The 24,208-nt window shown below is 39.5% G+C and overlaps 2 protein-coding genes across 4 annotated transcripts; one reads left to right on the top strand and one right to left on the bottom strand.

Annotated features, from left to right (window-relative positions):
* Positions 1-1,056: 1,056 nt before the first annotated feature.
* LOC128367899 (GRIP and coiled-coil domain-containing protein 2) lies at positions 1,057-22,737 on the top strand. 3 transcript variants are annotated; one of them, XR_008321942.1, is made up of 25 exons: positions 1,057-1,228; positions 2,693-2,755; positions 2,883-2,967; positions 3,046-3,125; positions 3,236-3,340; positions 3,469-3,967; positions 4,382-6,315; positions 7,048-7,111; positions 7,267-7,367; positions 7,587-7,685; positions 8,782-8,901; positions 9,847-10,011; positions 10,227-10,331; positions 11,086-11,248; positions 11,638-11,738; positions 12,002-12,079; positions 12,207-12,344; positions 13,702-13,823; positions 14,205-14,381; positions 14,534-14,742; positions 17,216-17,434; positions 17,770-17,909; positions 20,312-20,513; positions 20,692-21,674; positions 22,114-22,737. XR_008321942.1 is itself a non-coding variant. In XM_053328584.1 (24 exons), exons 1-24 carry the CDS (start codon positions 1,223-1,225, stop codon positions 20,763-20,765), a joined length of 5,034 nt encoding a protein of 1,677 aa, XP_053184559.1. In that variant the 5' UTR covers positions 1,057-1,222; the 3' UTR covers positions 20,766-22,737. The 3 variants fall into 3 exon arrangements, 2 of the variants coding, with proteins under 2 accessions (XP_053184559.1, XP_053184558.1); XM_053328584.1 differs by having other exon boundaries at positions 7,063-7,111; positions 20,692-22,737; XM_053328583.1 differs by having other exon boundaries at positions 20,692-22,737.
* On the bottom strand, positions 18,034-19,326 carry tmem223 (transmembrane protein 223). Its single transcript, XM_053328585.1, has one exon. It carries the CDS (start codon positions 19,203-19,205, stop codon positions 18,411-18,413), a length of 795 nt encoding a protein of 264 aa, XP_053184560.1. The 5' UTR covers positions 19,206-19,326; the 3' UTR covers positions 18,034-18,410.
* Positions 22,738-24,208: the final 1,471 nt, after the last annotated feature.

Genomic DNA, 24,208 nt, shown 5'->3' with positions numbered 1-24,208 from the left:
GTCTTGAGGTTTTCAGCTATGCTAGCAACATGCCTCTGTGGTTGGTCCACTACTTTGGTCCAGACGTAAATATGGCAACAACTATTTAATGGATTGCCATGAAATGTTGTGCAGACATTGATGGCCCTCAGAGGATGAATACTACTGACTTTGATATCCCCTGAGATTTTCTGTAGCATTATCAACTGATCAAAGGACTTTTTAAACCTATCTTTTGAAATATCTCAAAATCTAGATGGATTGATACAACAGATATTCATGTTTCCAAGTTGATGAATTGTAATGATTTTTGTAATCCCCGATTTTCCCCTAGTGCCACAATGAGGTTCACATTTGTGGTTCCATCACACTATTATTATATACATTTCTTTATCTTAATAATGTTGTAAGGGGAGGATGATTACTTTTCTATCATTTGAATACTTCAACTTCTCAGCACAACTCTTTTCATGTTTTTAACAGCTTTATTGAAACAAGTTTACAAGAAGTTTACAGCACCTTATGTATACAGCTTGAGTCTACAATCAGAAACATGCCAGAGGGACTAAAGGTTGTAATAAAAACAATTTTTAAAAAAGCTGAATGAATATCTTGTAAGACTTGCAGTAGCAAAATGTTTCAACAGCATTTTTGTTTTTATATTCGGACATTGAAGAAATGTATTGTTTGATATGGAATTTGGATTTATGAATTTATATCTGGTCATAATAGCAAGCAAATTAATTAACTGTGAGCAGAGTCATATTGTCATCTTCGGTCTATCCAAACAATACATTTTTCAAAACTAATACAAAAGTGAGTGTAGATTTTAAAAAAAAGAAACATAAAACAACAACTAAATAATTACATTACATTTTAAATAGAGTAACTACTAATCTGTAACCTATTACATTTCCAAAGTAACCTTCCCAACCCAGGTAATGACATTTTCATACTCACTTTTTTTAACATGATGATGATGATTATGATCCACGTTTAAAAATCCTGTTGGCTGCGTGACGTAAATCGCACCGACGTCACACGGCTGACGACTGCGGAAGCGCGTCGTCGCTTTAGCCTGTTAGCTCAAAACCAAAACAGAGGTTTGTTTTCGTCTCAAATCCTCAAAAGAAGTCGGATATTTAACTCCGGTAGTGCCTTGACCGTGTCTGGTGGATTTACCTGCTGTCTGCCTGTGCTTGTCAGACGACTGAGAGGAAGATAAAACAGCTAACCGACTAAAATGGAGGTAAATGTCCATGTATGGAGGGATTAGCTTTAGCCAGTCTCTCAAAACTCAGTAATGTAACCTAAATTAACAAGTATACCACACAAATATATACATACATTTCTGTGTGTAGTTATGTAAGCGACCGTAACGTATTTAAATAAAGAAACTATTTACAGCAGGTTACTCATGCTATTGAGCTGCATTTGTGGAGCACTCTTTGATGTGTAAATGCGATAAATATAGATTCATGTATTAATATGGATTAATGTATTACATCTACCTGGAAGATCTAACATAAAATATGATTTTGGCTCAACAGGCATTTATTTCTATCCTTATTTTACACTAAAGAGTCACCTTTCCGTAATGTTGGATTTGGGTACATGGTGTAAAAAGTCTGGCAGAAATTTTAATTAGAGTTCTTAACTTGATTTATATTAATTAAAAACTGGATTCTACAGATACAGAACATATTGTACTGATTGTATTCTCAGTAATGTATTTTTTTCAGACAAACAGAGTAACATTAAATTTATAATTTAAGTTCTGTGGAGACTAGGATTGTGCATCTCTCCAATATAAGACATTCAATACCTATCTAGACACATGGAGTGAGATACATTTTAATATGAAATGATTCGGTTTGATTCGATTCAGTATGATTTGATTCAATATCGTGCAGTCTGATATAGCTCCTTGTTTAAAGTAGACATTCATTTAACATTATAAATTAACATAAGTCAATCCTATAAATGTGGCATTGCTTACATGTATCAGTTCAAAACCATAATGTTATGTTTAATACTGTAATACATTGCACTGTGAGAACTTTGCAAATCCCCTCTGACAATGAAAACAAACTTAATGTTCAACCTTCACCAGTGGCACAAATTAGAGCCAAAGAAACTAGTACAGGAGGTGAGAGAAATAAAACATCAGGAGAGAGTTGTGTAGTCTGTGTAGGCTCAGATAAGAGAACAATAAGCATGCTACTGAAGTTGAAAATTATAATTATACCACGATTTCAAAAGATATCCTTGATCTCATTTTGCCATGTCATAAGTGCTTGAGCTAACACAATAAATAAAGCAACAAACAAATAACCACAGAAGAAGAAGAAGAAGAAGTTTAGAGCTCCAGTACCCCGCAGTATTTCTCTACATCAGCAAGGCAACAGTAACAGTAAGCCTGTTTCCCCATGTTGTCTCACTTAGTGGGTGTTGAGATTAGTCGTTCTACCGTCGTACTTTAGTGCTGTTTGACACTCCTTATGTATTGCAACGGTTTTAACTAGTGTCCTGTTCTTCTTGTAAAATCCAAATCTCTTCCAAACTTTTAGATTTCAGACTTTTGTTATAAATCATGTTGGTGTTGTCAGACATGTTTGTTTGTAATACAGCACACCTGATATAGTTGACATCTCTCCAGCTTAATTGCAACCTGCACCTGTTTCATTTCTTCTTTTTCCATTCATTGCGACAGGATCCTGGGGGTACAAAAGGAGAGTCAGCAGCTCCATCACCAGCTGGCACACCTAAGTCTAAGGTATTACATAACCTCTCCTAGAAACACAGTTGAAATCATTTGTGTATGTCAACTTATGTAATATAATTCACTGTAACATATGTGTATAGATTCATGGTTTTCTGATGTCTTTGTCCTCAATTCTCAGCTGGACACACTGTCCAAAGATGACCTTATCAAGTTTTCCAAGAAGCAAATGGCAGCTTTGCAAAAGATGAAGAGCAGATGTACAGGTAACTAAATGCTCACTTATTATGTTACTGTGTGGACCTACAGTGTAATGTTCATCCTTTTTTCATCCTTTTTTTCAGATTTAGAGAAAGAGGTCGAATCCATTAAACAGCACTCCAAAAACAGTAACAGCAGTTCAGATGACTCCACGCTGATACAGGTTAGTATCAGCATCTCACATTTTTATCTGTTATAAATAGCCCTTTGTTAAAATATTTATTTTTCATACTGCGTCACGTGATTTGTTTATATTGGGTGTGTGTGTAACAGGAGCTTACTGAGAGGATGGATGCATTACTCCTGGAAAAGGCAGAAACTCAGCAAAGCCTTGCATTATGTCGTAAGGATTTAGAGAAGACTAAGCAGCAAGCCAAGGTGACAATATCTACATGGTTCACTATATCACTATATTACATTTTTGTATATTGTATATTTCTGTAAGGTCTACTCATTGAAGCATGTATGTTTGTTAAACTATTGTACATAACTCTTGTTTTGTACAGGATGATGTGGTAGTGCTGCAAGGAGAGCTTGATCGTGTTAAAGAAGACCACCAAAGAAAGATGGAGACACTCGAGAGCAGCATCGAGGAATCCAACAAAAAACATCAAGAAGAAGTGGTGTATTTTCAGAAACTATTGAAAGAGCGAGAGGAGATTGACAGGGAGAGGGAGAGTGAAAGAGAAAGGGAGCGTCTACATGCAAGTGCCAAAGAGAGTGCAGAAGGGATCCAGCATAGCTTGGAAGCTCAGCTTGAAAATCTTCGAGCTGAACTTGAAACGATCCAAGAAACAAAATCTCAGGAGACTGCTGAGCTGCAGGAGAGCCACCAGAGGGAGTTGACCAAAGCCCAGCAGGAGGTGGAGAACCTGAAGGAGGAGCTGGCTCAGAAGGGCCTGCAGCATGAGGAGGAGATGAGGGCTCTGGAGGAGGACTGTGAGATTGAGAGGGAGCGTCTCCTGTTGCTGCACGAGGAGCTGACGGAGCAGCTCGCTCTCAAAGGTACAACAGCGCTTAATTTAAAGAAACTAAGCAGTCTTTGTTTACCACTTGTTACAGCAATGATGTAAGTAATGTACACAATGCAGCAGAGAGCAAGCAAACCACAAACACACATATATAATCTATAATCTAACCTATAAACTTGAAGTTAAGAGTAGTGTTGTGGTATTGATCATCTTACTCTCCACCAAAAAGAAAATTCTTCAAAATCTTGAACTATTCCTTTGAGAACACAACTTTACAGAAACGGAGTTAAAGTCATGTTAAGTAGAATCTGGCTTAGTGGCAGCAGTAATTTAGGCTGTTTGACACGAACATTGTATGTTCATACCTCTGTCCATGATATAAATACGTAAATGAGTTAATTGATTTGATTCATAAAAAATTACTTTTGCTTTCCACTTATTTTTCCAGACAGCTACCTGCAGGATGTGCAAGAGGAAGACGAGGAACCAGGCCGTGGTTCAGGGATCGCCAGAATGCTGGAGCTGTCTGCATGCAGTCAGGGTGACTCCAGCCAGGGTGACGGAGAAGAGACAGAGACTGGAAAAGTGAGAGCAGCCATGGAAGATCTCCAAGCCCAGAACACAATGTTACAGGATGAACTCACCCTGCTCAGTAATGTGAAGATTGAGCTTGAAGCAGATCTAGAGAGGGCCAAGGAGGAGTTCCAGATGGAGAGAGAGGAGATGGAGTTCAAAATCAATGAGTTGCAGATGAATCGGGAAATTGTCTCCTCTGACCCGACAGTAATCCAAAATCACATGAACACTGACCCTGACCAACAAGAGATCCAAGGAGAATTCCAACAAGATGGTGAAGCACACAAATATGGAGAGGATGCTGTCCCATCCAAAGAGTCAGCAGTCACTCCTGTCCAAGACCAAAACCTCTTGAATCCAGAGGAGCAACAGAAGCTGAACCAGGAGCTGAAGGCCCAGTGTGAGGCCTTGACAAAAGAGAGAGACTCTGCCTTAGCTGATTGCCAGCACACGAGGGACATACTGCAAAGTTTTGAGACAGAATTGGGTCAGAAGACTAAAGATTTTGTTCTTCAGTACAAAGCCATGAAAGAGCAGGGGGCTAATACTTTACAGGACCTCCAAGACAAGCTTGAACAACTTAGTCAGGAGCGGGATGGACTGTTGGCGAGGGTCAAAGAGATTACAGAGGAGAAAAACACTCTGATGGAGGAGGTGCAAGACCTAAAGACGAAGTTTGAAGGTTCCGCAGGTGAGGACCAGAAACTCCAGGCCAGTGTGGAAGAGCAAACAGTTTTAGCACGTGAGCTGAAGCAGTCTGTGGAAGAACTAACCAGGCAGAATGAGGAGATCCTCTCCCAGCTGCAGGCGAAGGAAAACTTGGCTCAAGACCTGAGAGAGATGGTTAATATGCTGACTGAAGAGCGAGACAAAATACAATCCCTGCTTCAACTTCGAGAAGAGGAAGTGCAGAAGCTTAACAATGAGAGAGCACAGGAAACCGAGAGGCTGCAGGAAGAGAAAGAGGCACATTTACTGAGAGAGGAGAAAGACATGGAGTTGGAAAGATTGAAAATAGAGAGGGAGGATGAAGTGCGACATTTAAGAGAGGAGAGAGAAAAAATAGAGGCAAGCCTCAAAGAGGAAGTGGGAAGAATGCAGGTGACAGTTTCCACTTTAGAGCAGACTATCAAAGACATCTCTGCAGAAAAGGTTGAACTTAATCAAAAGTTGGAAGAGACACACTCAGGGCTTTCCCAAGCCAAGGAAGAGAGGCAGCTTTTGGGCTCCAAGCTGGCGGCACTGGAGGCTCGTATAGAGCAGGAGACATCTGAGAAGCAGCACCTAGAGGCAAAGTTGAATTCACTGACAGAGGAGGCAGAGGAGGCCCGCAACACTATTAGCTCACTGGAGGAAAATAAGTCTGAAGAGCTAAAAAACACAAAGGAAGAGGTGGAGGAGCTCCGTATACGCGTAGATGAGCTGGAAAAGGAGAGGAACCTGTTGAGGAGTAGCCTTGAAGAAGCTCAAGGAGAAGTAAGATTAGAAGAAGTGCAAAATGAGCTCCAGGCTCGTATCAAGGACCTGGAACAGGAGAGGAACATGTTGAGAAACAACCTGGAGGAGGTGGTGAGGGATACTGAAGGGCTACAGAAAGACCTGGAGGATATGAAGTCAGTCAATGAGAAGATTAGTAGTGAGAACCAGAATTTACAGGCCCAAATTTCACTTGTGTCTCAAGAGAAAGAAGAGGAGGAGAAAGGGGAAATGGACAATATGGAAAAAGAAAGGCAAGAACTTAAAGAGCAGCTGATGGAGAAGGACACGCTCATATCTCAGTTGAGGAGCGAGATGGCTGCTCTCCAGGTCAGTTTGGTTTTCTTTTAATGTTTATGGTTCCTCTACAGTGTTTCCCACAGATCTGAAGGCAATGTGTGGTGGTAGTCCGGCGACCGACGGGGGGGGGGGGGTTGGTTTCGGTAAACCGGCCGACGGGGGGGGGCTGTGTGTGTGAGCTATGTGAGAGACGCGTGAGTGACAGAGAGACGCAGGGATAGCAGAGAAAGGAAAAAGGAAATGCAGTTTAACGAATACGATGCGTATTTTTTAATTAGCGTAAAAAAATAATAATAATAACGAAACGCAATATGTGGCGGCCGGTGTTGAATCTGTGGCGCACCGCCACGAATTAGTCTATGTGTGGGAAACACTGCTCTAAGATTCATTTTACTCCACTAGAATATTTGACAGATATGGTTGTATTGATCATAATACTTGCTAAATATCTGTATATGTTTGTTTTTCTTTATGACTGTCAGAAAAAAAGCATTTCAAGATGTCCCTTTGGGCTCTGGCAACTTCAGAGTGACATTATTTTTCAGATTTCATAGCCCAAACTCCCGTCTTGTACAACTGACAAAACAATCACTAGATCAATAAAAGAGGGATTTTATTTTTCTTGCAGCTCTATAAATAGTTTTGTGTCTCAGGAAAATGGGATAGGCTTAACAAGAATGTGAAAGAATAATATTTAGTTATCTCTTTTTTTTCATAATCTGCTGTTTTCTTTTTCTCACTCTTTCTTATTCTCTCTGTCAGGACTCTGCTGCCCAGTCTGCTTCCTCTGAGGATACTGTAGCCATGGAAATTGCAAACAAAATAGGTACAGTCACATGTCCATTTTAATGAATAAAATAAACAAATTTCAACCTTCAAGTTGTTTTTTTTAATGAACAATCCTTCAAATACCAGATTTATTCACCTGCTGCTATAAATTATAGATAAAAAATTCAGATATTTGTAACTGTTGCCCCCCAGGTCTCCTGGAGAAAGAAATCAAAGAAAAGGATGAGAAGATGAACAAAATCAAGGCAGTTGCAGTCAAAGCGAAGAAAGAGCTGGACAACAGTAAGAAAGAGGTAAAGTGAGGCTTAACATTTCTAAACTATGTTTGTTGTTTTACTTCTTTATTAACCGAGGTGACCTCATTTGAATTTATTTTTCAAAAAACAAAAATAAAATCAAAAACAAATCAGGCTCTATGTTTAGTCTTATAATATGAGAAAGCTGTTCATGTCAGTTCTGTCATGAAAGAAGGTAAATATACTAACATTTTGTCCTATTTCCTTTTTTTGCAGGTTGTAACCCTCAAGGAGGAAATAGCATCACTGAAAGCACAGAGAGAGAAAGTGAGCAGCTCAATGAAAGATATCATCCATGGTGCTGAAGGCTACAAGGTAGGACTGCCTATAAAAGAATAAGAGTCTGTGGCTCTGCAATGTTATAATCCTCAGCTGATGGACAGATCAAACACACTGACAACATCTTCTTCAACACACAGTCTGTATATTTAGACTGATGTCAGTTTTTCATCCATGTGTTTCTCCATACAATATAAATTGTATTATGTTGACATATTGACTGGTTTAAACAAAAAAAAATGAAAGGTGGTAGATGATATTTACACTTTGTGACTCTATCGTATTTCTTACCAAAAGATTCAATACAATGATCTTTACAAAACATGAAAGAAAGAAAACAAGTCATAAAAAGACAGATTCAAGAAATAGGAAAATTCAAAAATAGACTAGTCAAAGAGAGATTTTAAAATGAATTGTAAATAAAATTACAATTAGTACTGTATGTGAGGTTAAAATATAGTCCAGGTTTCGAGGTAAAAGCTGCTGCAAACGTAAAACTTTTCAAAATGGACTTAAATGAAAACATGCAACAACACTGGTTTTGTTCATTTACAATTAAATAATTTGGTGGTTGCTGTGGCGATGTAGCACAGGCTATATATCAGCTGACCAAAAACTGAGCCTAGTAATTGTAGTAGGGAGGCAACCATAATTTATTGTAAGTAGTTATTTTGATGAATGTACCAAATGATGAACTGCAAAACAAACTGATAATCTTTATCATAAATTCCAAAATAAACCACCATTAAAGATCCAGTAATAATAAGCATGAAGCTTAGAGAGCTGGACCCTGATTGGCAGTTTTAGATTGTGGATAATTGTATACAGTCCTAATATGTTGCTAATTGGCGAGCAGAAATGTGCTCACCTCGAAAGAACCTCACTCCCAGCGGTTTCCATAAACACCATCCAGACTGCACTCTGCTTTATGACTGTGACTCCATTAGAAAAGAAATCACTCTGTTGTGTCTAATGAGAGTTTTGTCAATTACTCAAATGTAAATATCTGAGATGCATAGTGTTTACCTTCACTGAGCTGTTTAACCCGGCTCCCAGTAATGTATGTGTGTGTGTGTGTGTGTGTGTGTGTGTGTGTGTGTGTGTGTGTGCCTGTGTGTGTGTGTGTGCGTAGAACCTGCAGATAGATTACGACAGGCAAACAGAGCAACTGGATAAGGAGAGAGAGAAGGTGGAGGCGGCAGAGAGACAGATTGCTGAGCTGACCAAACGACTCAGCAGTGCTGTCACACAGGTAACGCAAGTACACACTCAATCGCTCAAACACACACACACACACGCATTACCACTAACAAACACACAAACCACTCACACTCTCCAGTAAATCTAAGAAGTGCCGCTTTGTCCAGCAATACATCTCGCATAACTCAGTTTCCATCTGATTTACAGCAAGTCATTTTAGCCAGCCATGCTTGACAGCCCAGCACCCACAAATAGCCCATAAGATGTGACTGGGTGAGCTAGGGAGAAATTGTTTTTATATGTACTCCCCTCCCCAAGCTCATAACTGTCTCTTTCCAATGAGGGAACAACAGGCAGGTAAATGGAGCGGAGTATAGCTTCCATCTGCTCTGTGCGAGTGCAACACCATTTTCTGAGACGCAGGTTTATTCTTATGGGTCTCAGGGGGAGCACGCAGACTGGAAGCTAGTCATGGATCTCTCAGCACGTCTGGACATCTCTGTTTACCAATCATAGTTTTAGTGTTTGATTGACAGATGAGGGGAGGTGGCTGCTGCTGCCTCTTTCGGTGTTACTTAAAGAGAAAGCCCACAGAGCCTGCTGCTGTCAGACTTGCATGAATGACTTTCAAATGTGTCACGTGTTTCTGCAGGTTTGGTGTTCTTGCCTACATTTACAATTTCAAGCTGAAATCTTTGACGTTGAAAAATACTAATGTTATAAGGGTATTGTAAAACAGCCTTTTTCTCAATGTGATATCCACCTTTTCCAGTAGGATTTAAAAGAATCATACAGAAACATAAAAATCACCACGAGGCTAAATATAAAAAAAACATTCTACTTTAACATCTTACACTGCATGGATTCTGCATGGATTTTGACTTGTTCATGTCACAAATGATCATTAGTTCACATGCTCTGTATTAGTAAACACCCTGTTTCTGAGATGTTTATCATCTAGCAGTGACCGTAATCTGGAGCATTTATGCTTTTACAGACGGAGCTGCTGACCAGTGAGAAGGAGGACCTGCTGGCCGGTATGGAGACCACACGCAGCACACTGAAGCAGCTTGAAGCCCATAACCAGGAGTTGCAAAAACGGTCAGCAAGTCTGGACAGAGACCTGCTGGCTGAGAGAGCTATGAAAGAACAGAAGATGAAGGTAGAAATAAAAACAGATGAACCCTCTGTTTTATTGTTGTGTACTAATTGGAGGTAATGCCAGCCTCTGCTCCCAAGTCCTCATTTTAGCTAATTTAATAATAATAGAATAGACAGATTTTTACCTTTTTATCAGACAAATCAAATTCCAAATATTTTACAAATATCTTCATGTCTGCATTTTGTCTACTTGTCTTTGTGCGTGTGCTTCTTCAGGAGTTGTCATCTGCCACGACAGAGGTAGAAGAGCTGACAGCCCAGCTCCGCAAGCAGCAGCAGCAGTCTCAGCAGACTGCCCAGGAGCTAGAGCAGCTACGCAAGGTACACACATTCACTCACACAAACAGCTTTTCAGGTACTAGTGTCTCTGAGGGCTTGTCCAGTCAAGCGACTGGACTGTGATGGCCGGCCTGCAGCTACAGCAGCACATCTCAGAGAGTAAGAGAGTAATTCTAGCCCACAGCACAGGAACTGCTGTTGGTTTTCCATTAGCAGATCTAACCAGTGCAGCAGTGTTCATGTAACCTGTGAGAAGGCCTGACTTTGTCATATGTTCATGTTGTTAGTAGAGACCGACAGTTACTGGAATTTGAGGCCCATAATGACTTTTAAAATAATATTTTAGAGTGAAAAACAAATAACAATGCAGATTCCAGCTAGTGTTTTTTTTATATAATTTTCGAACACAAACCGTTATTTTTTGCAAGCATACCTCAAAATGTGTTACTAAGTATAAGAAATTAGTAATTTCTAGGCATACCCTCCACAGAAATTGAATAACCAAAATGTAACAATCTTGAATGAAGCCATGAATAATGGTCAAATTATGTAAAAATATTGCCTTGGTCCTAGTTTCCTACCATAAAACATAATATTTCATTGCGTGTCTACATTTGTAATTAATTTACATTTCAAGAAATGATTGCTTTTATGGTCATGTTCAAACATTCTCATGTAAACTCGTACATACAACCTCCTGAAGCCTTGCAATGTTTTGACCAGTCAGTCACACAATCAAAGATAATGTTATAGATTTCTTCCCTGTAATAATCTTGTATGTTGGCTGTACCTGTAGGAGGCGCAGCAGAGCTCCCTGCTAGACATGGAGATGGCCGACTACGAACGTCTGGTTAAAGAACTCAACACTAAACTCTCAGAGAGAGACGAGTGTGCTGAGGAGTTGAAGTCTCAGATAAACACACTGAGCCAGAAGGAGGAAACGCTGAAACAGGAAATCGGTACAGTCACAGTTTCTCTTTAATACACAGATTGATATAATTTATTTTCTTTTGTACTTAACAATTAAAGAACGAGTAATACTTTATTTGTTGGTATATGTGTTCAAACCAACTGCATGAGGACAATTATGTCGCAGTTGACCCCAACAGGCTCATACATCAGTTTTAGTAATAGGACGATGTACTTTAGGTCCCATATATTGAACAGTCATATATTCTGTAGGTCCACTTTTAGTTCAGTCTTAGGGTTACCATGCTGCATTCACTTACAGTAAACATCCTTTTCCTAGCTGTTTAATGCAAGGAAAATACAAAAAAAAACATTATGTCTTTCACCTGAGCCATTTTTATTTGTGTGTGCGTGTGCATGTCTCTGTGTCTGTGTACAGAGGCTTTGAAGTCCCAGCTGGACCAGGGGGAGGACAAGACCTCCAAGATCAAACAGCTGCTGGTGAAGACCAAGAAGGACTTGGCTGATGCCAAGAAACAGGTGTGTGTGTGTGTGTGTGTGGGCGTGTGGGTGTGTGTGTGTGTGTGCGTGTGCGTGTGCCCCATAGGATTTCCTATTGCATGTAACATTTCTGCCTGATTAATGCAAATAGTGTTGTGCAACCATGTGTGGGCATGATTTTCAGGGAGGCCTTGAAGATATTGGGAGTAGTTAATCATTTGTGTGTGTTGCAGTATTTGTTAAAATGAGAGTATTTATTTCAATTTTCATTCGTGTGTGTGTGTGTGTGTGTGTGTATGCAGGAGAGCTCCCTAATGGTGCTGCAGGCCTCTTTGAGAGGAGAGCTGGAGGCTAATCAACAGCAGCTAGAAAGCTCCAAGGTAAGAAACTCAGTGATTCCCAGCACAACCTCTCCTTGCTCTTCCTTTTGAAAATATAAAATTTCGCAAATCAACATTTTGCCTTCAAAAATGACATCCTAAAGTATATGTGTTTTTATGTTTTGAGATTGAGGTGTGTGAGCTGACAGGCGAGCGCCATCGTCTGCAGGAGCAGCTGAGGTCTACGTTGGAACAACAACAAAGAAGCAGCAACTCTCTGCAGCAACGCATTAACAGCCTGCAGCAGGAGAGAGATGATGCTAAGGTATACACACATTCAACTCCTTTTTTTTTTTTTTAACTTAAACTGATTGTCCTCCATGTACTGTACATATGAGTACATAACTGACCACTGAATGGCTCCACCAGAAGGAGAAAAGGTTAAAGTGAATTGCTCAAGGACACATCAGTAGTAGTTTCTGAGATACTGCAGCTCAAGCTCAGCACTAAAGGAGAGCAATGTGATGTAGGGCTGCAACTAATTACTATTTGCAGTTTGGATCTCTAAAAAAAATGCTTGTCTCAAATACAAATTGTTCAAGGTGACTGACAACCTCTAATTGAATATTCTACCAACATCCAGCATCCACAGGTATTTGATTTATGGTGATATCTATCAAGACAAAGCAGAACAACCTCACATTTGAGAAGCTGTTACGAGTCAATATTCGTTTGGCAAAGACTTGAACAATTTGTTATTGAAATTGTGTTTGACGATGAAATTTCTGCCAAACAATTAATCAACTAATTGTTTCAGCACTAATGTGATGTGACTGGCATTGTTGGCTGCTGGGCATCGAGGTTGGAGAAATAAGATTGAATATTTGATGTACTGCAATTCGTAAAGTACTATCTAACTGGATTCCACTTAATGAGAAAACTGCACCATACAGTTAGGCTTTGAGTCTAAGAGCTGTATAGTCTATATGTGTTTAGATTTAATTTTCACTATTCACTAACATCCAAGATTAGTAATAATAGGCAAGTCAGCCAGTGCTATTTTCTTCTTCTACTATTTCTACTGCTACTCAGAGTGAAGGCCACTATTTTTCCACCCTCCTTTTTGTCATCACAAGCCTTACTGTTACTAACCTCTAGGCTACGTTATGCTGGCTTTGCAATTTTTCACTTTTCTCTCATCTCCTTCCTGTCCTCTCTCTCATCCCCTTGTTACAAGCAGCTCAAAACTACTGTCTGAGATATTTATATGGTTTTTCAACCAGTATGTGAATGTGCAGTCATGCTAGATGGCTCAAACCGACTGCCGTTGGCAAGGGGAAGTACGTGTAGATAATCACTACGTGGAAAAGATGGATGGAAAGATGAAAAATTATAACTGGGTCTTCAACCATATTAAAGAGCGAACATCGGCAGCTTTAATAATAAATGCGTTTGTGCACATAAGCTGAAACATGCGCATTAGTGAGACTGTCGTTATGTTAACAGTAATGGTATTTGTCCAGAGAGAAGTACATGCACTGATAAAGACCACTCTGAGAAAACAGAGAAAGGGCATTCTCATTTCCCTGAATATCTGCAATGGAGGTTTATAGTGCAGTTAGCATGAATCAGAGTCCCACAACAACATGTTTATAGTTGTTGTCTATTTGTGTTGTTTCTAGGCTGAGCTTACAGCAACTACAGAGGAGTTTGAGAGTTACAAGGTACGGGTTCACAATGTGCTCAAACAGCAAAAGAACAAAACCAGCACCCAGAGTGAAGGAGACTCCAGTAAACTAGAGAGGTGAGGACAATGCACATGAAGAAGTAGGACTACTCTTCCTACTCCTCTGACACCCTTAAAGCTGCAAAAATATATATTTTTGGCCACTAGGGGGTGGAATAACACTAAAATAAGTAGATTGATGGCTAGCAGTGTACAGACATTGTAAAACATTATTAATTTTTAAAAATCTGTTTAATAGTATTTTAACCAAAACACAAGAAGCAAAAGCCATTTGAGTTGATTATCTCTGACTGATACAAATGTTGGGCAAAATACAGCAAATATCATATGAGAAATAATTATAATTGTGATCTAATTAAATCACAAACACAAAGGCAGCAACTCAGTGCTTCATATTAGAATGAGTATAAATTTCTGTGTGTGTGTTTTTTTTGACAGGGAGCAGTTGACCTCTGAGCTAGATCAGCTGAGGTCTCGGCTGGTAGAGAGTCAGCAGAGCCTCCAGAGCAGCATAGCAGAGCTGCAGCAGCTCCAGAATGAACACGACACTCTGCTAGAAAGACACAACAAGATCCTCCAGGAAAATGTTAGCAAGGAGGCCGAGCTCCGCGAGAGGTGAGCTGACCTGGCTTAAGGTTTTAGAAACACCTGATTGGCAAATAGTTTTCCATCTTCTGTTCACTTTTCTGTTATGTGCCATCCCTTCTCTGGCACGCCTCTAACCCCTTCCTTCAAATTCCTCTCTCTCTCTCTGTCTCCACCACCAGGCTGTTATCAGTGCAGTCGGAGAACGTGACTCTGCGGTCAGACCTGTCTCAGGCTCAGACTGACCTGTCCTCCCAGATCGAGACCCAGCGTCAGACCTACAGGGAGCAGCTGAGGAAGCTGCAGGACGAGCACCGAGCCACTGTAGAGACCTTGCAGGGCCAGCTGACCCGCGTCGAAGAACAGCTGTTCAACCTGCAGAGCCAGAACAGTAAGAAATGGGCGAATTACAAACTTGATCCACTATAATTTATTAGCCAATAAGTGACATGTACATCAAGTAACATTTGAAATAGATGAGGTGACACACGTATAACTAAATAGAACAATCAAAACAGGAACTGAAATAGCTGAAATATGCAGCAGTAAGTGAATGATAACATATAAGCTATAAGTTTTGTTAACTCTTCCATGAAAGGATGATGTAAGAGCAAAGAGAGGAAGGGCGGTTGTTGGTGTATCGAGCAGCACATTCATCACCTCCCACACAGCTGCCCTGTGGAGTCAGACAGCAAATAGTGTGTGTTTGTGGGTGTGTGTTTGTGTGTATGTGTGTTTCTCCTCTGTCACTAATGCCCAGGTGTTGGCGAGGCTCCTCAGCTCTGTTCCCGCCTGTCAGTGTGGCAAACAGCTCACTGTGGCATCTGGAGAGACTCATCATTAGTGGTTTACACATGCACGCCAGGATCAACCCGATACAGTGCCTACAGTGCCAGTATTAGCCTTTACTGAGTCATACTTGAGCCCCTTTACCTCTATATTTGGATTCATAGGCAGTTGAGATGCAAATGGGCTCAACATCAATACATTTTACTGGCTCTGTTTAGCAGGTGGCCAATGAAAGTACTGGCCACTGGACAATTTCTACTGGCCTCATATTGTTTTTAATCAAATAGTAAAATTCATCTGGTTATATGTCATTTGTCCAACAAGCAATTATCAGTGTATAAATGCAAACTGTTCATTCCAAAAGAAGGGTTAGGGTTAGAAAGTTAGAAATTGGTGGAGGAAGTAGATTTCTCTGCTGTAGAGCGATTAGTGGAAAATTAATCTGCAACTGTTTTTAAATTTAAATAATTGTTTTACTCATTTTTTAAAATGAAAATGTTTACAGCTTTTCAAATGTGAGGATTTCAAACTTATTCTGTGTCATACATGACAGTAAACTCAGCCAAACAAGACATTTAAAGACATCGCCATGGGCTTAAATAAGTTATAGTAGGTATTTTCCACAATTGTATGACATTTTATAGATAAAATTATTCCTCAATTAATCAGGAAATAATCCGTACATTAATCTTAGTGCTATGGTCAACACATGCTATAGCTGTGATGAGACTGTGCTCAGTATTTGTCTTCATATAATGCCCAGAAAGTCATGAATCAGGGTCCTTTTCTTGTCCTAGCTTTCTTTCACCTCTGCAGTTTGTTGTATCTTGACTCACAGTGGTAATTATCAACAAGATGTCATTGATCTGTGTGCATCATAAAGCTCTGCATAACAAGAGTGTTGTATCAGGAACAGGATGAGGCAGTGCTGTTACATATTACAGGTTAATATGTTGTTGATGTTTCAGTGCTGGTGAGATTGGCACAGTGCTCTTTCAAGTTAAAGTCCCATAGAGGCTTTCTAGCAGTCCGGGGCCATCATTAAAGCATATCTGCTGAATCCTGACCAGACTACCAAAGCTGGCTGTGCTCTAATTCCTTCACACATGCACAAAACATTGACACATGCATGTAGCATGATGTCTTCATCTTGCTCTTCTCGCTCAGCTGCGTGAGGAGAAGGAGCAGAGGGCCAGACTGGAGGTGGAGAGGTCAGGGACGTGGTTTGGTGTCTGAGGTTCAGGTTCATTAATTACAATCTTCTCTTTTGTCCGCCCACCCTCTCAAACACCTCAGCCTCCTCACACTTGTTGTCACTGTTGATGCCAGCTAAACTGATAGAGACTGGAGTGTGTTGGTGCCCCCTCATGCCATAATGAAGTAGGACATTGACTTACAACTTTATTATTAAGTGGGAATGAAATTGTGTTAGTGTGGTAGATGCGTTCTTTCACAAAATGGATATAAAATCATGTCAAGTATATTCTCTACTGAAGCTCTTGTCTTTTTAAACTGCACAAACAGATTCAGTTGCCTTGACATTTCTTTTTGCACATCTAGCCTGATTATAAAAACAGTAAAAACATTATGAAGCCAGAAACAGTATTTAATGAAAAAGAATGACATTAGTCTTTTTTGAAACCTAAGTTTAAGTTAATCATTGTTTTAAATTACAGCATCAGATTTCTATTAAAAATTCAACATGTTACATAGTTTAAAATTACAGGTAACATTTATTTAGAACAAATAATAGATATAAAACCAAAGATAACGTGCACTGTAACCAATATAATGGATGAAAATTGATCACTGACAACAAATGACCAAATGAGTTTTAACACATAACAGTGTGTTAATAATGTAGATTTAAATGGTTCAAATAAATATTGTTTTGGTTTAAGGTTTTGTGCATTCAAATAGTAAAATAAACTAGTATTTTATTCAATTTTAACATGTAACCAACTCTTAGCTGAATGTAATTTTGATCTTGGCATGTCATTTTCTGTTGTTATCTGTTTGTTTTTAACATTCATGTAAAAAAATGATGTTCCTCCATCAACCTTACTCTCTTTCAGACTCAGCCATGGTCCAGTCCAGCCGGAAGTCCTTGTCAGACCTTCAGCGGAGAAATACAGATCAGGCAGGTCTGGGACTAATGAACCTCAGTGACCTCCAGTCTATGGCCAGGGAGGAGGGTGAGGGCATGGAGACCACTGAGAACGAGAGCCCCTCCCCTGCACTTACACCTTTACCCTCTCTGGAGCAGCTTCTCACATCCCCAGACCCCAAACAAGGTGTGTTATTTAGTTTATAAAAGTACCACACACTTAAAAGGTGGAAAGAGTAAAAAAAAAAGTATTTTAGGAATAAATATTGGTATTTTCACAACATATTTACACAGTGAGTTTTTGCAATAAATCATTTAAAATGTGGATGTAATGATTAAGTGGGTACATACAAGTAACACAACAGCAGGAACAGTCATTGAATTACTTTACTGTAATGTAGCCTTTAAAACCATCTAGTCTTATATCACAGTATTGATATAATATTGATATATTACACAGGCAAAAACTGGCATTAAACAGTTACAACTTTGATCTTTCATTTGTGTGACTTTGGTTTTCAGAGCCGTTTGTGTGGACGTTGGAGCCCACCAAGGAAGAGCTGAGTCAAAAGCTCAACACAGCCACACGCAGTATGGAGCACATGAACACCCTCCTGCATGAAACTGAGGCCACCAACGCCGTTCTCATGGAGCAGATCACTGTAAGTATGCAGGACACGTCAAAACTACACAGCTGGGTGGGGGGGGTGTTTGGATTAATCTTGTGTGAATGAGTGTATCACCTCGACTGTAGACAGAGTTAACATCATGTTTGATAGTAGGCATAAATTAATTTACAGCAGTCCATATTTGATCTTGTAGATTTTATTTCAGCGAGAAGAAAAAATAAAAAGAAGAAAATGTATTTATTTGGAAGCACTGTAAAATCACATCTGTAGACAAGTGTTTTTCATTTGGATATTCCTCTTTTTATTTAGGAGTAGAGAACCAACAAATATAAGGCCTCACACTTTTTTTTGTAAATATTTAATCCTTAACAAAAGAGATGGCGCAAATGACATGAAAAAAGTCCAACTTCTTACACTCAATTATGTCACCTTATTCATGATTTTAGCAGAGAATCAGAGGTGTTACACGGTTTGACAAACTCGACCCATCCTTTCCAAAATTTGTTAAAACTATTTGACAAGTGTTTCAATCACTCAGAGTGATCGGTATGCCCCAACAGTTACATCAAACAGTTTAGCGTTGGTCACTGTCCCCCCTTTGTCCAGAAGATAGTAGAACTTGTGACCTTTGACCCTGAGAGGGATGAATGAGGGGGTCTCCTGTCTGTGAGCGTGACAGGCCACCTGGGACAGAGGGAGTTTTATTTTCCTGCCTCGTCCAGGTCCCATGAGTGACTGTGTGCAAACTGTCACCATCCTCCCACCTTGGTGTAAAACCACCTGGCTCACAGAGCGCCTGCAGAACAAAAGCCCCATCCCTCCTATCCCCCCTCCTATAGCCAGGCACCCCAGGGTGAAGCCGTACCTCCAGGCGCTGGAGCTCAGGTTCATTTCGAAACTCCACATCCCAGCCAGCCCGGTGGTGGTGGTGGATGCTTTGCTCTTTGCTTTCTCCAAGGCGGCCCCCGCGTCTCTGAGCCCGGTGAAGGCGAAGTGACTCAGGTATGTCCAGAAGAGGAACTGTCCGCCGCAGAAACCGGCGAGGAGGCGGGTGAAGCGGGTCCCGTCGTGCTCGTACAGGATCACATCTCTGGAGGGCTGCGTGGAGGTGCAGAGGCTGCGACGGGCTGCTAGCTGGCTATGAGCGGCACCGAGGCGGCTTCCCTTCTGCAGAAATATCCTGCTGAACAGCCCGGGTAAACACACCTGGTGACCCCCGCTGGACACACCGGGGCTGCTCGGTGACACATACACCGACGTGGACCTATTATGGAAGAGTCTTTGCTGCAAAAGGAGACGAAACTGTCCGCACAGGCGATTCAACCCCATGGTGTATGAATGGGGGCGGCTTTAGTATCTGATTTTAATGATTAATACTACAATATGCGTTATCAGTCACGTCGTTTAAACGCATCACACGTAACTATGTCATGACCGCGGGCGCCGCCATATTTATTATGGGTGGTGCTTTTTCTGTCTTCCAACAACTTCTTCTTTTATTGGTTTTTATTGGCAACCAACTTTTTGGTGCATTTACCGCCACCTACTGGACTGGAGTGTGGTTTGGTCAGAACTATACAAGATAACTAAATAAGTAAAAAAAGTAAACAAAAAAAAAACAAAACCTCAAAACAAAAGAAACAAAAATAGCAGTGCAGGAAAAACAGTGTGAAAAAGACACAAGTAGAAATAAAATTATACAATGTAAAAAAAAAACAATACAGAAATTCAGAAAGAAAAATAAACAAATATAACTTTAAAATAGGTAATATTGCAAACCAAATTCAATAATTTGGCAATGTTGTCCACAGTGTTTCCAAAGATATGCAATGTCTTTAAAGCTATTTGTTTTAAGGTACCCTGCAGACAGAATCACAGAGTGACTGAAGTTCAACATAAAACAATTAAGTTTTTGTGTGGAAGAAACTGAAGAAATGTGGCTTTGTGAATATGTTTGCCGAAAAGACACAACAATTTAATCAAGATCATTACTGTTATGTGTGAGCTAATGAAGGGTGTAAGATTACAGAAAGGGCAGCTGAACAGTTCTCATCATGCAGCAGAATGTTTACTGTCAGTAATATGTAATTGGGTTATTTTGCTGCAATTTAAATCAATATTGGAACTTATGTTCATTCCACCCTTTTGTATACTGATGGTAAAGCATCATGTTGTATAAATTCATTATATCCTTTGTATATAAAATCCTAATCTTCAAACAAATTTGGAGTAATTATAGTGGAGTAAAAACTACAATAGAAATTATTCCAGTTTTTTATTCCCTCTTTTAAAAATTAGAAACTTTAGGAAAGAGTAAAACATTTATTGAGTGGATCAGTGAGCAGATATTTCAAGGTAACAATCTTTAGACTCAAGGAGTTGGCAAAGCTTAGGATTTTGTGATTTAACGCTGTCGATATCTTTTCACCTGCTAGTTGTTGAAGAGTGAAATACGTCGTTTAGAGCGAAACCAGGAGAGGGAAAAGAGTGTGGCCAACCTGGAGTACCTGAAGAACGTCTTGCTGCAGTTCATCTTTCTGCAATCTGGCAGCGAAAGGCAGGCGCTTCTTCCTGTCATTCACACCATGCTACAGCTCAGTCCAGAGGAGAAAAGCAAACTGGCTGCCATTGCACAAGGTACACTACGCATTAGCTGGACTGATTTGTAAAATGATTTGCAATGATACACACACATCTCTTGTTTCATTAAAATATAAAAGATATTTATTCATTTTGGTTTGTCCTCTAGTGAAAACAGGATGTTATACTTTATCCAGAGTTTCTTACCAGGTTCTCTTCTCTCTACTTTGTGCAGGTGAAGAAGAAGCAGCCGGGTCTCGGGGCTCGGGCTGGACCTCTTATCTCCACAGCTGGTCTGGGATCAGATAGACTTGATGACCAACCAACTGCGCAAAAAGACTTGGAGTATAGTGCTATGAAGTTACTGGGCCAATTTCTGTGAAAACCTGTACTGAGCAGTGATACGCCAACAAATAACTTGTAGATTAACTCGGGGCATTCTTAATATATTGAGGGGAGGGGCACACCAGAAGGGACCAAGGAATGTATAAATGAAAAATTAGGAAGTGTTTGAGAGAGATAATGAAAACCAAAACGTTTGACAGGTTCATTGATTTGAATTTGCAGTGCAATAGATACATACGTCTCTTACCAATGAATGTTAATGGTTACACATTTCTGTCTTCCTTAATATTGACGCATGTATTGATAATATAACAAGATTTACTGGACATGAGGTTTAACTTCCTCCAAGGGCATTGTAAGACATTAGCACACTGAAAACATTGTGGGAGCATATATATCATATCATATAATGTTATAATCAGATATACAATGTGCACAAATTATGGGAGCAGGAATCAACTAAAGGGTAACTGAGTAGTTAATGGTATGATATTAACTTGAATATAATTTTCCGATGTTTGATTACATTGCAAGTGGCATTTTCTTGCACTTCTAATGGGCTTTTATACTGTGTAGCACAGTACACTTAAAAGACTTTACAGGTGTTTTAGCTCTTTTGGTAAAAGAAGTCTTACATACTTACATTTCTTTCAACTAGTTTCAAAGCTGTACTGTAATGTCTTCATTTTTTGGTTGTGGTGTTACTACCCAAGAGGCAGCTGTTGCTTCCCTTACACATTATGATATCAACATACATCACAATAAACCTCATTTCTGCCTTAATTTCTTTTGGCAGTTGCTGTCCAGAAGATAGAAAAAAATTACATCCATAATAATCGACATGCTTTTGAGAGAGATCAGCAGTGGTATCACGTATGTGTGATTTAGTTATTCAGCTTAAACAGACTAAAGCACTGGTACAGTCCAGTCTGTCTTATCATAATTCCACTTGAAATACAAAGGAGTTCATATCTAACATTCTCAGACTCACCTGACCAACATGACTGACAGGACATTATCATATTAGAGTGTTTCTACACTTCCTGACTGATCTTGGTAGTGTCTTTAATGCCTCAACATGCTGAAATCATTAGCAGTTATACAGTTTTCATTCATTGAGTTGTAATCTATCATATCCTCTAGAGATGAATGTTTTGTGATTTGTTCTTTCTGTTCTGGTTACTGTGTAATTTGTTGTTACTGTTTTGCTGTGGTTGTTATTATTTAATATCAAGTTATTGTTTTAATTGATTCTACATCTGTTTTGGGAATACTTTTTTTGTCAGTTGTTGTTTCTGCTTCATCTGCACAGGTTTCTTGTTGAAGGTCGATCCCAATGACAGCTACTACATCCACTCTGATAAAGTGTCATTGAAACAGACCAATGGATGCAGCTTTTTAGTGTCTGACCGTGACCTCTGACCTCTCTATGGAGGTTGGTGGGGGGAAAGAAAAGATTTATATTTATGATTGTTAATATAAGCAGAAGCTATAAGCGATTACGGTAACCAGGGTATGAATTTAACTTTTTTGTCCACCAGCTAAATGTTGAAATCTTACCAGTCACTCAATAGAAAGCCATTGTTTTATTTGCTAATGAGTGAATCAAACAACCACTTACATATTTTAACAGCTTTTGACCAGTGGCTTGTGCTAATTTTGTGCCCTGCTGGTATCTATGAAATCTTACCTGTATAAGAATGGATTAGCAATAACAACATACAAATTCAAGTTGCTTCCATGTTTGACTTTTGTAAAGTGAAACTTAAAGCTTTTTTTAAAAATCATGAGGTAACAACTTAATTCTTGTTTTTTTTCTAGATTATTTTCAACTACAAACTAATGAATTCAATATAAATGATAATACTTCCAATTACTTTCCATTCAACCTGGCATATTCAGTCATTAGAGTGCATTTTGATATTAAACTTTGCACCCACAGATCACAATTGGTGCCACCAGGCAGAACTTTATTTCTAGGATAAGAATTTAGGTATGTTGCCAAAGCACATGAAGCATACAAATTTCACAGATTTTTATCATGACAAGCTGAATCAGGATTTTTTTTTAAAACTCAACATAGGGGTTGCAAGATAAACATCAAAGCAAAGCAGTGTTCATATGTCCCCCCTCCTTCATTTTTATTCCTGGACATGTGGTCTCAGTCTCTCTGTAGTATGAACTCATGTGCTTAATCATCCATAGTTTCTTTCTTGCCATGAATGTCTTTTCTTGCTGTGGAAGTCTTCATCCCTCCTTTGGGAGGGAAGGGGCTGTAGGGGCTTTCCTTTTAAGGAAATAAATGTGGTTTCTAGTACCATGACGCAGTCAGGGGAGGAAACAACAAATAATAGCTTCTGTGTCTGCCTCTGGAAGGAAACGTAAACATGCTATTATCCTCGTACTTCCCAGAGGAGGAGGAAAATATAATGAACACTCTGGTGTTATGTGATGCATTTCTTCCTAATGTTTTCTGATAAGTTTGCTGGATATTTTTCCCTTTTTATATTGTTAAGGTGCAGATTATAGTAGAGAAAATGTGTCTTATTAACTTTACTTTACTTAACTTAAAAAAAAAAAAATCTCAGCATCACAAGTGAAAGAGTGAATGGTCACAGTGTGGACACAGGAGCCACTGCTCACTAAAAACTATTACAATCAGTTAAGAAAAGCAAGTTTGTGGATTGTGACAGATTTCTTTACAGCACCCACCCGCCATGATGAACTAATGTAGTCTCCAGTGGCCAGAAAAATGAAACCTCAGACTTTCCATTTAGATCCTGAAGTGATGCTCCACATGAAGACCAGTGAGGAGGATGCAGAAGCTGAAGCCCAAACCAATCTAATAATAAATCCCTGTTTAGTCTGTTGATAAAAAGACTCATCTTGCTCAAAGTTTGCAGGGCGGGTCTGTCTGTTTTTGGCACTAACGCCTATATTTTAACTGTGCAGTGGTGGAAAGTTGTCACAGATACACAGAATAACATTAAATGGTCGCTCTGACCTTCAAAATAAAAGCATCAACATCTGTCAGACATGAGAACAACACGTTCAGAGCTGCATATAAGTTTTATTTTTTAAAGCAGACAACTAATAAGAACATTTGATTTTTACTACTTTAGTATGAAAAATGACTGCATTATATTCAAGTGTCCTGTTGAGCTATGACAGTGAGCCAGCATGCACAACACTGGGACCCAATGACCTCAGATCTAATTCATGATGCCTGACAGAATCAGACATCATAAATTAGATCAGGGGTTTTAATTGATCAGAGACTGTAGGGCTCCCCTCACACAAAGCTCGGAAAAAAGTGACCCAATAACCCCCCTTAGTTTACCTTTCGGATCATGAATATATTCATATGATCCCATAAACACTCAATTGTTGAGCCAAGATAGCCTGAC

This window comes from Scomber japonicus, chromosome 11 (genome assembly GCF_027409825.1).
Source record: "Scomber japonicus isolate fScoJap1 chromosome 11, fScoJap1.pri, whole genome shotgun sequence".
NCBI lineage: Eukaryota > Metazoa > Chordata > Actinopteri > Scombriformes > Scombridae > Scomber > Scomber japonicus.
Note: the sequence above shows the minus strand (reverse complement) of the source record. Positions and strands in the feature narration are given on the sequence as shown.